The 14,439-nt window shown below is 49.4% G+C and overlaps 2 protein-coding genes across 6 annotated transcripts in view; both read left to right on the forward strand.

The window, feature by feature from the left end:
* The window catches only part of RAI1 (retinoic acid induced 1), a 275,318-nt gene that overhangs the window by 115,293 nt on the left and 145,586 nt on the right, over nucleotides 1–14,439 (forward strand). For 4 of the 5 annotated variants that reach the window (XM_068243537.1, XM_068243536.1, XM_068243540.1 and 1 more), the window contains one exon: nucleotides 4,158–4,350. The gene's annotated coding sequence lies outside the window, so the exon portion shown is untranslated. The remainder of the gene's footprint in view (nucleotides 1–4,157; nucleotides 4,351–14,439) is intronic. The other variant, XM_068243538.1, reaches the window with a different exon arrangement.
* LOC137525327 (ice nucleation protein-like) lies at nucleotides 5,762–11,769 on the forward strand. Its single transcript, XM_068246382.1, has 2 exons — nucleotides 5,762–5,853; nucleotides 7,590–11,769. The coding sequence occupies exons 1-2, from the start codon at nucleotides 5,762–5,764 to the stop codon at nucleotides 11,767–11,769; spliced, it is 4,272 nt and encodes a 1,423-aa protein (XP_068102483.1).

Here is a 14,439-nt window from a genome sequence, read left to right on the forward strand (position 1 = left end):
ACCCACCCTGTTTTACAAGAACAGGCAAATGTTTGTGATTCATGGGGGCAGCCATCTTTGTCATGGGGGCAGCCATCTTTTTGGTTGAAAAGAGGTGACAAGGAGCAGGAGACACAGTTCCAACTGTCCTGTGTCCTGATTACCCCTCCCAGCTGCACACGCTAGGCTTCAAATGTCAAATTAAAAATGTCAAAAAAAAAAAAAATTTTGCTTCAAAACAGCAGAACGAGAGCAACAACATCAGAAATCCCATCATGCTTTGCACAGCATCAGGGGAAAACAGCCCGGGCAGTTTTCTTCTGTGCAGCTAAAAATGAGGCTTGTATAAGAGAAACAAAGTTCTGATGCTGTGAAACTGTTAAAGAAACACTAGGCCTTTTCAGTGCTGCTGAGTCGATTTTTAGTCCGGAGGTTCACTTTAAGGGCTGGTTCACTTTGGGGCGATCCTTGAGCGTTGTTTTGATCGCCGGCGATCAGCAAAGCGCTTCTACAATGTATCCCTATGAATTCATTCACACTGCAGTGATTGCGATTTCAATTAAACGCAAACCCGCTGCATGCGTCGTTTTGGGGGTGATTGCTCTGTGATTCTCATTCTATTGAATGGGAACCGCAAGCGCAAATCGCTCTGAATCGCGAGATTTTGCCCGCGATCGCGGAGCCGAACACAGTCGCGGGCAAAGCGCCAATTGTGAACCAGCCCTTAGATATTTTGTTGCCTAACTCAGTTGATAAAATTAAAGCTAACTAGTCCAGCAATGACAGGAGCCAAATGTAAACATCAGACTCAGAACTCGGAGGCTTTTGAGCAGAGCAGATTATCCAAATGATGGTGCTGTTATACAAGAAAAGTTACCTACAGATGTACTGGGCTATTTGTCTAGCATGCTTTAACGCTTACTTACTAGCAAGCTGCTCCTGTGTGGACAGATCACAGACAAATCATTCCAGCCCCCAGCCTGTGTCAGTCTACAAGCCAGGGGGGAGCAGCAGGAGGGAGAGAAACACTGTGTGTGTGTGTGTAATTCCTTATCATTGTAGCTAGGCATTGCTGCAGACTACAGCTTGTATTTTATAGACAGGAAGCTTTGAATATGGAATTTTATCCTGATTTAAAAAACTTTCTGTCTGTAAAATACAAGCTCTAAAGCTCTAGTTTATTGGCTAATTTAAAAGAAAAACAGTAAGCTTTCAGCTAGTAAGCCTTCTTCAGACTCTATTCCTATGAATGACAATGTTAGAACAAACATTAAAAAGGAGGTACAGTGATTTTTTTGCAAATATAAGTGTCATCCAGATACATTAATTACACGGGATCTTGCAAGGATTGTGAGGTATTTATGACAAATAGATAAGACCCCACTTTACTTAACACCTACATAGACTCAGGTTGACATGGAGAATTTTTACAGACCCTACCCTGTTCATTGTTCACTGCTGGACCCTGGAAACATTAAAGGTGCGTACACACTTACAGTGCGTGTGTATGCACCTTAACTGTATATTACTGGGGAAGGGGGGAGCAGTGCCCCAGCATGCCTCAGTGTCGCAGCGACCGTACCGATCAGCTGTGAAAATTGTATGGTGTGCACTGGCCTTTACTATCAGGACCTCTAAAGGTGGACATACATGATGCAATCAAGTCAATAAATGTAGTTTTCGATTGAAAAAAACGATTGATTTTCCAATGTTTTCTATAAAAATGTGATAAAATGTATTGAAAAAAATCAGGATAATACAAACAGTGAAAGTTTTATTCATTCGTTTACTTGATTTTTTTGTGTGAAAAGTTGATTATAAAGATATATTGTTTGGAAAACGTGTGCTTAAAAAAAAAATACTTCATTCTTTATAACATGTGCATGGATTAGTGTTTAATAATGAGTCGTATGTCTGACAACTCACAATGCATACGTACCTCCCCCAACTAACACCAATTGTACCACCTCTGTGCAGCATGAAGGTTTACCTACATCAGTGATCTGCAAACTCAGCTCTCCAGCTGTTAAGGAGCTACAAGTCCCACAATGCATTGCAGGAGTCTTACAGCCACAGTCATGACTCATAAAGGCAAATGCATTGTGGGACTTGTAGTTCCTTAACAGCTGTAGAGCAAGGTTTGCAGATCACTGACCTACACAATCTGCTCATAGCGTTCAATATCCCTCATACTGTATGGAGGTGGTAAAATTGGTCAGTAATTGGCCAATCAAAATTGGATGTGTGTACCAGGCTGAAGCCTGGTACACACTTTCAATTATAATTGGCTAAACACTGACCGACCAATCAATGACCAATTTGGCATATGTTTTATAACTGGCACCTCTTAAACAGTGTCAGTTGCCTGGCTGTCCTTCTGATCTCCTTGGCTACAGTAGTGTCTGAAGGCTGGTTCACATTCGAACGCTAATCGCGTTTGCTATTTTTACATCACAAAATGTTGTGATTTTTCTGCGATTTGCATTTGTGATTCCTGCTCAATAGAACGAGAATCACATAGCAAACGCCCCCAAAACGCAGCATGCAAATCGCAAACACTGCAGAGAGAACGATATATTATCCCATAGGGATACATTAGTAACATCGATTTGCTGATCGCCGGCGATACCAAATGGTTTAAAATCTCCCGACTGTGAACCAACATCTCAATTCGCAATATAGCCCTTTAACTAGTAATAGCCCCCCTGAAGTGAGAGGGGTATGGAGGCTGCCATATTTATTTCCTTTTAAGCAATACCAGTTGCCTGGCTGTCCTGCTGATCTCTTTGGCTGCTGCAGTATCTGAATCAGAACCCTGAAACAAGCATGCAGATCTGACAGTAATATCAGAAACATCTGATATGCTTCATACATGTTCAAGGGCTACGGCTAAGGGCTCAAACCCACTAGAGCGATTTTTTGAGCGTTTAGGGAGCGATTCTAACCGCTAGCGATTTCCCTAAATGCTCAGCTGATGTTAATGGACAGGCCAAATTCCACTGGAGCGATTGCGATTACTAAATCATTTTCCGCATTTAGCGATTAGTCTTAGTGTTTCTGCAATGTAAAGTATAAATGGCATAATCGCTCATCAAAACCTACACAGAGCGATTATGCTAGCGTTTTTTTTAACAAAATTAAATTTAATTGAAAGGACCAATCAGAATTAAAAATGCTAATTGCTAATCGCTACACAACCGCTGGCAAATTGAATACACTTTTTAAAAGCGTTATTGAAAACGCTCATGAAATCGCTTGCAAACTCTCATACAAGACCCTTGCGATTAGCGATATCGATTTGTAGTGGGTTCCAGGCCTAAATGTATTAGAGGCAGAGGATCAGCAGGACAGCCAGACAACTAATATTTCTTAAAAGGAAATAAATATGGCAGCTTCCATCTCCCTCACTTCAGTTGTCTTTTAAAAGACAACTGACCTCAGAGGGACATACAGTTACACTTCAGTCAGAGCGCCTGGTCTGCATGCCTGTTCAGGGGCTATGGCTAAATGTATAATGTTAGGTACACACTATGCAATTTCCTGTCAGAAGATGATAATTTCCAATGTGTTCAATCAGCTACCAATTGATAATGGGATCGATTTTGTACAGTAGCGATCTGAAAACTGGTCCCTTTATCAATCAGGAGCAGATCTGACCTTTTAGAAATTATCGTTTCGATCTGATGGGAAATTGCATGGCGTGTGCCCATCCTGTCACCGCCACCCCCCGGTAGATGACTTTGAGCAGTGGTAACGACTGCGAGAATTTCGGATGTATTATTGATGGATTGGTGGCTAGCGGGCTGCCCGGCTGCGTCCCTGAGGATCGCCAGCAAAGAGCATAGCTGAGCCGGCTGCGCCTGACCCCCCGCCGCTGGCATCTCACGAGCTCCTCGCTTGCTATTCCTGACACAAACAGGCAGCCGCACAAACGCACACTAGAGAGGGAAGGGGGCTCACCACCGCGCTCCCCATACAAAGACCGCCGCGCCAGCAGAAGCACCACCACCACGGCGCATCTGAGCCCCTGACCTGATGTCTCAATAGACTCTGTCACTGACCCCCCCCCCCCCCCCCCCTCACCACACCATCATCACTGGCACTCACACACCTCCCCTCTCCTCCTGCTATCGCTGTCTGCTCTCACACCCCTCCTTCTCCTGCCTCTACATTTCCAGGCTGGATGCTACAGCGGACGCTCCTAATTGCCTCTCATCCCCAGTGGTTTGTGAATAATCATCGCTGAGAAGGCTTTGAAGGCTTCGCCGAGGAGGATGGGAAATACGGACGCTGCCATTTTTCACATCTTCGCCTCCTGAGGACGTTCGCCGGACACCGTGAGGGAGAAGACGAGGAGAGGCGACGAGCCAGGTACCTGCCTGCAATATTCTGCTTTCATGTTGACGATGAGTGTTGGGGGGGGTTGTCTGTGGGGGTCTCCGCACCGGGAGCGATGGGTGACAATAACCTGAAGCCACCAGTGACGTTTAACCGTTTCGGTGCACAAGCAGGTGACAGGTGGCTTGGGGGTGATTGTCCTGATGTTGAATACCGAATCCTGTGGGATGAGCTGGGTCAGGGCTAGGAAGGTCTTGGTGACGATCTGTGTGGTCTGTTTGCCCCTTTTGGTGACATTGGACAGTTGTCAACTGGCGTATTTGATTGGCAGGGCTGTGGACGGTGCATTTCGAGAGCGGTCAGGATGATTTCAATGATTTGGATTAAAAAAAAAGAAAGCTCGCCTGATTAGTTGGTGCAATATTTCTGGCAACAATGGAAAAATGATTTTGTGAATACGATTATACAGATCCCACAAAAGCCAAAATACAGTGATTATTTTATTTTTCAGGGAGTTAGAAATTGAATCCTCCAGCCAGCACCAGAAACAAATCAGCGTAGAAGATAATAAAAAATGCATCAGCAGCCAAGAATTGTTGGGGAACGCTGGTGGATATACAGATGGGGGAAAGAAATGGGATTATGCGGTTGGCCAAGGCTGCAAGGGATTCTGGGAAGGGGTCAGGAGCGAAGCAAAGCAAACAAGTTTTCCCCAGCTCCTATTGGCTGGCGACAATGCCCATTCCAGATTTTGTAAAAAAAATAAATTAAAAATTAAAAATAGCTTTTGCTAAATCAAACTCGAAGGTGAATCTCTTGCGATTTTCATTCTGAAATCAAATTGTCCATTTACAACGACCCATCTGTAATCCCTAAAATATACGATCCACCAATCCAAACCTTCATAAGACGCGTAGATTGGCGCTTTCAATAATTATAATAGTACAGTTGTAATGCAATGCAGATGTTCTTATCTAACCAACGCAGGCATAATAAAAACAAAAACAACAAAGGGTATATTTATGCTGCCACACACAGGAGCGCCCTTTCTAGTCGATCTTTTGTAGAATATTTTATGATATTTTGCTTTGGAATATCTGGGTATTGACGTTCCCATACCCCCCCCCCCCCCTCTTGCTTTGGATTTTATTTCCTTTCTCCTGAAGCGATCGCGTTTGCTGATATTTAGGAAGGTGACTGTAGAGGGGGCAGCGGGCATTAACCCCTCGCAGCCAATCAGTGCGTGGGACAGGGGGTGGGTGAACTGCGCTGTGGGTAATTATGCTTTGCCCGGCACGTCCAGTCTTTGCAGCACATGATTTAATAATACTGCAGGTCGCTGGTATATTGATAACCGCCTCTGCTCCGGCATTGACTGAGGGGTTTGGCTGAAGATAATTGAGGCAGATCGCTGATTAGCGAGCGGCGAATGGAGGGAGGTAAGATGGTGCGTCTGCGGATGAGCCCGTCTCCGTGGCGGTCAGCCGCTCGTAGCGAAGCGATCAGGTTGATTGACAGGCGAGGAGAGCCTTGCAGGTGAGATTGTGTTGCTACAGAAACATACGGTGGTATTGGCACGTGAGGGGGGTCTTTGAACGCTCTGCATTGTGCGCCGCGTCTGACAGACGGGGAGAAATATCCCTGGGAGGGATGCGCTCCGACGCAGCGACGGATCCAGCTGTGCTGTGATAAATGTTTTCGGGGGGTTGGTGCGGAAGGAACGGTTTCAGTGAACGTTCCACCGAGATTGGCGACTCAGATTCTGGGTGGCTCAGGGGGTTCAGCCCCCCCTACTAGCCGCCTAATTCTCTCACGGACATCAGGGATCTCCCACTGATTTGAAGCTAAAAAGGTTTCCTGTTAAATAAACCAGTTCCCTGGCTGTCCTGCTGATCTCTGGCTGCAGTAGTGTATGAATAACACCAGAAACAAGCATTCAGCTAATCTTGTCAGATCTGACAACAATGTCAGAAACACCTGATCTGCTGCATGCTTGTTCAGGGGTTATGGCTAAAAGTATTAGAGGCATAGGTTCAGCAGGACAGCCAGGCAATCTGCATTGCTTAAAAGGAAATAAATATGACAGCCTCCATATACCCCTCTCTTCAGTTGTCCTTTAAAAGACAACTGACCTGAGGGATATGGAGGCTGAAATATATATTTCATTTTAAGCAATGCAGATTGCCTGGCTGTCCTGCTGAACCTCTGACTCTGATAGTTTTAGCCACAACCCCTGAACAAGCATGCAGCAGATCAGGTGCTCTGACTGAAGTCAGACTGGATTAGCTGCATGCTTGTTTCAGGTGTGTGATTCAGCCACTACTGCAGCCAAAGAGATCAGCAGGACAGCCAGGCAACTGGTATTATTTAACAAGAAATTAATATGGAAGCCTCTATATCCCTCTCACTTCAAGTGTACTTTCGTTTAAAGGACAACTGAAGTGAGAGGTATATGGAGGCTGCCTCATTTATTTCCTTTTAAGCAATACCAGTTGCCTGGCAGCCCTGCTGATCCTCTGCCTGTAATACTATTCGCCATAGGCCCTGAACAAGCATGCAGCAGATCAGATGTTTCTGACATTATTGTCACATCTGACAAGATTAGCTGCATGCTTGTTTCTGGTGTTATTCAGACACTACTGCAGCCAAATAGATCAGCAGGGCTGCCAGGGAACTAGTATTGTTTAAAAGGAAATCAATATGGCAGCCCCCATATTCTTCTCACTTCAGTTGTCCTTTAAATTAAAAGCAATCGGGTAGATCATGAGCTGTGTGGAGTTTGCACAGAAGCCAGGAGGTGGACAGAATATTGGCTTTATGGGTACAATATGCTGACCAAACTCCACTACAGCTCCCTTCCTCTCCCCCCTGGATGCAGCTGCTGGGAGGGACAACAATGTGTGGTCATGTGACCCCTGAAATGGGGAGAACGTTAGATGCCAAACTACACTTCCTGTCTCCACAGCATTAGACCTCGTTCACAACATGACGCGCAGGTAGCCGTGCGATCGAAACGCAACGCGCACAATTGCACGCCATCTGCGCTGCTTCACTACAGTGAATGGGTCAGCACTGCGCTTGCAGACAGAACGCATGCAGCAGTACGCAAGCGCGTCATAGCGCATCGTACTGCTGCGCAGCGCATACAGTGTGAACGTCAGAGGGGCTGTCTATGCCATTTTGCCGTTCTTGCGTGTCGCTCATCGCTTCCAAATGCACACAGAAGCGCGTCATGATGTAAACAAGGCCTTACAGTGAAAATGTTTATGCAGTGTAAGGAGGCAGACTTGTAGCCCACAGAGGGTGAATGTTGTAAATGGCAGCACCATAGTCTGCTCACAGGACAGCACCATAGTCTGCTCTCAGGACAGCACCATAGTCTGCTCACAGGCCAGCACCATAGTCTGCTCGCAGGACAGCACCATAGTCTGCTCTCAGGACAGCACCATAGTCTGCTCTCAGGACAGCACAATAGTCTGCTCACAGGCCAGCACCATAGTCTGCTCACAGGACAGCACCATAGTCTGCTCTCAGGACAGCACCATAGTCTGCTCTCAGGACAGCACAATAGTCTGCTCACAGGCCAGCACCATAGTCTGCTCACAGGACAGCACAATAGTCTGCTCACAGGCCAGCACCATAGTCTGCTCACAGGCCAGCACCATAGTCTGCTCACGGGACAGCACCATAGTCTGCTCACAGGCCAGCACCATAGTCTGCTCACAGGACAGCACCATAGTCTGCTCGCAGGACAGCACCATAGTCTGCTCACAGGACAGCACCATAGTCTGCTCACAGGACAGCACCATAGTCTGCTCACAGGACAGCACCATAGTCTGCTCACAGGCCAGCACCATAGTCTGCTCTCAGGACAGCACCATAGTCTGCTCTCAGGACAGCACCATAGTCTGCTCTCAGGACAGCACCATAGTCTGCTCACAGGACAGCACCATAGTCTGCTCACAGGACAGCACCATAGTCTGCTCTCAGGACAGCACCATAGTCTGCTCACAGGACAGCACCATAGTCTGCTCACAGGACAGCACCATAGTCTGCTCACAGGCCAGCACCATAGTCTGCTCTCAGGACAGCACCATAGTCTGCTCTCAGGACAGCACCATAGTCTGCTCACAGGACAGCACCATAGTCTGCTCTCAGGACAGCACCATAGTCTGCTCACAGGACAGCACCATAGTCTGCTCACAGGCCAGCACCATAGTCTGCTCGCAGGACAGCACCATAGTCTGCTCGCAGGACAGCACCATAGTCTGCTCTCAGGACAGCACCATAGTCTGCTCGCAGGACAGCACCATAGTCTGCTCACAGGCCAGCACCATAGTCTGCTCACAGGACAGCACCATAGTCTGCTCTCAGGACAGCACCATAGTCTGCTCACAGGCCAGCACCATAGTCTGCTCGCAGGACAGCACCATAGTCTGCTCTCAGGACAGCACCATAGTCTGCTCTCAGGACAGCACCATAGTCTGCTCTCAGGACAGCACCATAGTCTGCTCACAGGACAGCACAATAGTCTGCTCGCAGGACAGCACCATAGTCTGCTCGCAGAACAGCACCATAGTCTGCTCACAGGACAGCACAATAGTCTGCTCCCAGGACAGCACAATAGTCTGCTCGCAGAACAGCACCATAGTCTGTTCACAGGACAGCACCATAGTCTGCTCACAGGCCAGCACCATAGTCTGCTCACAGGACAGCACCATAGTCTGCTCGCAGGACAGCACCATAGTCTGCTCGCAGGACAGCACCATAGTCTGCTCACAGGACAGCACCATAGTCTGCTCGCAGGACAGCACCATAGTCTGCTCACAGGACAGCACCATAGTCTGCTCGCAGGACAGCACAATAGTCTGCTCTCAGGACAGCACCATAGTCTGCTCACAGGACAGCACCATAGTCTGCTCACAGGACAGCACAATAGTCTGCTCGCAGGACAGCACCATAGTCTGCTCGCAGGACAGCACAATAGTCTGCTCGCAGGACAGCACCATAGTCTGCTCGCAGGACAGCACCATAGTCTGCTCGCAGGACAGCACCATAGTCTGCTCACAGGTTAGCACCATAGTCTGCTCACAGGCCAGCACCATAGTCTGCTCGCAGGACAGCACCATAGTCTGCTCTCAGGACAGCACCATAGTCTGCTCGCAGGACAGCACCATAGTCTGCTCTCAGGACAGCACAATAGTCTGCTCGCAGGACAGCACCATAGTCTGCTCACAGGACAGCACCATAGTCTGCTCTCAGGACAGCACCATAGTCTGCTCGCAGGACAGCACCATAGTCTGCTCACAGGCCAGCACCATAGTCTGCTCACAGGCCAGCACCATAGTCTGCTCTCAGGACAGCACCATAGTCTGCTCACAGGACAGCACCATAGTCTGCTCACAGGACAGCACAATAGTCTGCTCGCAGGACAGCACCATAGTCTGCTCGCAGGACAGCACCATAATCTGCTCGCAGGACAGCACAATAGTCTGCTCGCAGGACAGCACCATAGTCTGCTCGCAGGACAGCACCATAGTCTGCTCGCAGGACAGCACCATAGTCTGCTCACAGGCCAGCACCATAGTCTGCTCACAGGCCAGCACCATAGTCTACTTACAGGCCAGCACCATAGTCTGCTCGCAGGACAGCACCATAGTCTGCTCACAGGACAGCACCATAGTCTGCTCACAGGACAGCACCATAGTCTGCTCACAGGACAGCACCATAGTCTACTTACAGGCCAGCACCATAGTCTGCTCGCAGGACAGCACCATAGTCTGCTCACAGGACAGCACCATAGTCTGCTCACAGGACAGCACCATAGTCTGCTCACAGGCCAGCACCATAGTCTGCTCACAGGCCAGCACCATAGTCTACTTACAGGCCAGCACCATAGTCTGCTCGCAGGACAGCACCATAGTCTGCTCACAGGACAGCACCATAGTCTGCTCACAGGCCAGCACCATAGTCTACTTACAGGCCAGCACCATAGTCTGCTCGCAGGACAGCACCATAGTCTGCTCACAGGACAGCACCATAGTCTGCTCACAGGACAGCACCATAGTCTGCTCACAGGACAGCACCATAGTCTGCTCTCAGGACAGCACCATAGTCTGCTCACAGGACAGCACCATAGTCTGCTCTCAGGACAGCACCATAGTCTGCTCTCAGGACAGCACCATAGTCTGCTCACAGGACAGCACCATAGTCTGCTCGCAGGACAGCACCATAGTCTGCTCGCAGGACAGCACCATAGTCTGCTCGCAGGACAGCACCATAGTCTGCTCACAGGCCAGCACCATAGTCTGCTCTCAGGACAGCACCATAGTCTGCTCACAGGACAGCACAATAGTCTGCTCGCAGGACAGCACCATAGTCTGCTCACAGGCCAGCACCATAGTCTACTTACAGGACAGCACCATAGTCTGCTCGCAGGACAGCACCACAGTCTGCTCACAGGACAGCACCATAGTCTGCTCTCAGGCCAGCACCATAGTCTGCTCACAGGACAGCACCATAGTCTGCTCACAGGACAGCACCATAGTCTGCTCGCAGGACAGCACCATAGTCTGCTCACAGGCCAGCACCATAGTCTGCTCACAGGACAGCACAATAGTCTGCTCGCAGGACAGCACCATAGTCTGCTCGCAGGACAGCACCATAGTCTGCTCGCAGGACAGCACCATAGTCTGCTCGCAGGACAGCACCATAGTCTGCTCGCAGGACAGCACCATAGTCTGCTCTCAGGACAGCACCATAGTCTGCTCACAGGCCAGCACCATAGTCTGCTCACAGGCCAGCACCATAGTCTGCTCGCAGGACAGCACCATAGTCTGCTCGCAGGACAGCACCATAGTCTGCTCGCAGGACAGCACCATAGTCTGCTCGCAGGACAGCACCATAGTCTGCTCGCAGGACAGCACCATAGTCTGCTCGCAGGACAGCACCATAGTCTGCTCGCAGGACAGCACCATAGTCTGCTCTCAGGACAGCACCATAGTCTGCTCGCAGGACAGCACCATAGTCTGCTCGCAGGACAGCACCATAGTCTGCTCGCAGGACAGCACCATAGTCTGCTCGCAGGACAGCACCATAGTCTGCTCTCAGGACAGCACCATAGTCTGCTCACAGGACAGCACCATAGTCTGCTCACAGGACAGCACCATAGTCTGCTCTCAGGACAGCACCATAGTCTGCTCACAGGACAGCACCATAGTCTGCTCACAGGACAGCACCATAGTCTGCTCTCAGGACAGCACCATAGTCTGCTCACAGGACAGCACCATAGTCTGCTCACCTGAGACAATCGTAACAAAAGGATTAATACTTACCCGAGGCTTCCTCCAGCCACTGGAGTCATTCGCTCTCTCCATGTCCATCTGGTCCCCTCCGTTCTGCCGCTGTGGAGTCCATAATCCAGCTGGGCTGCAGGCCACAGCTCATGCCTAGTCCCGGGCTGACAGCCATTGAACAGAGGGGACGGGGAGGATGGCAAGGAAGCTAAGGAGGCTGGAGGAAGCACCAGCTAAGTATAAATACTTTGATTACTATTTTCTCAGGTACATTTTAAGTCTGTATAGAGAGGTGCACAGCTGCAGGCAGGAGAGGTGTAAGCCTGTATGGATAGGTGCACAGCTGCAGGCAGGAGAGGTGTAAGCCTGTATGGAGAGGTGCACAGCTGCAGGGGGGAGAGATGTAAGCCTGTATGGAGAGGTGCACAGCTGCAGGCAGGAGAGGTGTAAGCCTGTATGGAGAGGTGCACAGCTGCAGGGGGGAGAGGTGTAAGCCTGTATGGAGAGGTGCACAGCTGCAGGGAGGAGAGGTGTAAGCCTGTATGGAGAGGTGCACAGCTGCAGGCAGGAGGGGTGTAAGCCTGTATGGATAGGTGCACAGCTGCAAGCAGGAGAGGTGTAAGCCTGTATAGAGAGGTGCACAGCTGCAGGCAGGAGAGGTGTAAGCCTGTATGGATAGGTGCACAGCTGCAGGCAGGAGAGGTGTAAGCCTGTATGGAGAGGTGCACAGCTGCAGGGAGGAGAGGTGTAAGCCTGTATGGAGAGGTGCACAGCTGCAGGCAGGAGAGGTGTAAGCCTGTATGGATAGGTGCACAGCTGCAGGCAGGAGAGGTGTAAGCCTGTCTGGAGAGGTGCACCGCTGCTGGGGGGGGGAGATGTAAGCCTGTATGGATAGGTGCACAGCTGCAGGCAGGAGAGGTGTAAGCCTGTATAGAGAGGTGCACAGCTGCAGGCAGGAGAGGTGTAAGCCTGTATGGATAGGTGCACAGCTGCAGGCAGGAGAGGTGTAAGCCTGTATGGAGAGGTGCACAGCTGCAGGGGGGAGAGATGTAAGCCTGTATGGAGAGGTGCACAGCTGCAGGCAGGAGAGGTGTAAGCCTGTATGGAGAGGTGCACAGCTGCAGGCAGGAGAGGTGTAAGCCTGTATGGAGAGGTGCACAGCTGCAGGGAGGAGAGGTGTAAGCCTGTATGGAGAGGTGCACAGCTGCAGGCAGGAGGGGTGTAAGCCTGTATGGATAGGTGCACAGCTGCAGGCAGGAGAGGTGTAAGCCTGTATAGAGAGGTGCACAGCTGCAGGCAGGAGAGGTGTAAGCCTGTATGGATAGGTGCACAGCTGCAGGCAGGAGAGGTGTAAGCCTGTATAGAGAGGTGCACAGCTGCAGGGGGGAGAGATGTAAGCCTGTATGGAGAGGTGCACAGCTGCAGGCAGGAGAGGTGTAAGCCTGTATGGAGAGGTGCACAGCTGCAGGCAGGAGAGGTGTAAGCCTGTATGGAGAGGTGCACAGCTGCAGGCAGGAGGGGTGTAAGCCTGTATGGAGAGGTGCACAGCTGCAGGGGGGAGAGATGTAAGCCTGTATGGAGAGGTGCACAGCTGCAGGGGGAGAGGTGTAAGCCTGTATGGAGAGGTGCACAGCTGCAGGGGGGAGAGATGTAAGCCTGTATGGATAGGTGCACAGCTGCAGGGGGAGAGGTGTAAGCCTGTATGGAGAGGTGCACAGCTGCAGGCAGGAGAGGTGTAAGCCTGTATGGAGAGGTGTACAGCTGCAGGCGGGAGAGGTGTAAGCCTGTATGGAGAGGTTCACAGCTGCAGGCAGGAGAGGTGTAAGCCTGTATGGATAGGTGCACAGCTGCAGGCAGGAGAGATGTAAGCCTGTATGGAAAGGTGCACAGCTGCAGGGAGGAGAGGTGTAAGCCTGTATGGAGAGGTGCACAGCTGCAGGGGGGAGAGGTGTACGCCTGTATGGATAGGTGCACAGCACAGTACATTTCTCCCCAAGTAAAATGCACTATAAATTACTTTTTCCATATGTTGTTGAGACTTATAGCAGGTAGTAAAAAGCTAGCAGATCTGACAGATTTTGGACTTTTCCATTTCCTCATGGGGGATTTTCCATATGACCTTTAATCTTTACAAAAGCTCTCTGGATAGCATCTATAAAAAGATACCAACCGGCTTCCCTACTCATTTTAGACTATTTATTGGAATGAGCATCTACTGTTCGGTAAGTGCTTTTGTAAATGAATAAATACCTGAGACTCCCCCATGAGGAGATGGGATAGTCCAGAATATATTTTCCTACTGTAGGTGACAGCAAAACAGGAAAAAAAGTAATGTACAGTGCGTTTTACTGGAGGAAATGCACATTCTAGAAATGTACATAGAATGTAAGTATTTCAATCTTATAATTTTTTACAATTATTGCCCTTCACTGATAAGTTCTGAGGTATTGAGTGTCGCAGTCCCACGCTGTCCTATCATGGCCAGTACTCAGGCATGACACAGTCAATTGCCAAATCTATCCTATGATAAAATGTTTGTTATACCCGTATGAGAGTGGTGGGGCAGAGGGAACTGGCATACGTCTAGTGCAAGAATTGAGCATTTGCGCCGAGTGGCCAATCAGATGTCTAGATGAGGTCATTTTCGTTTTTTTTTTTTTCTTCTTTATTTGCTTAAATAGATAAATACTTGTTCTACTAACATAACTTGAGTTGTACTGTGCACGTTTTGGTTTTAGTAAAGAGGAAACTGTTCCAGGCATTTTCCATCTTTACTGCCTGTGACTGATGCCAAGTTGCCAACCCTAATGTCATTATCTCGCTTACT

Source organism: Hyperolius riggenbachi, chromosome 7 (assembly GCF_040937935.1).
Source record: "Hyperolius riggenbachi isolate aHypRig1 chromosome 7, aHypRig1.pri, whole genome shotgun sequence".
Classification (NCBI taxonomy): Eukaryota; Metazoa; Chordata; class Amphibia; order Anura; family Hyperoliidae; genus Hyperolius; species Hyperolius riggenbachi.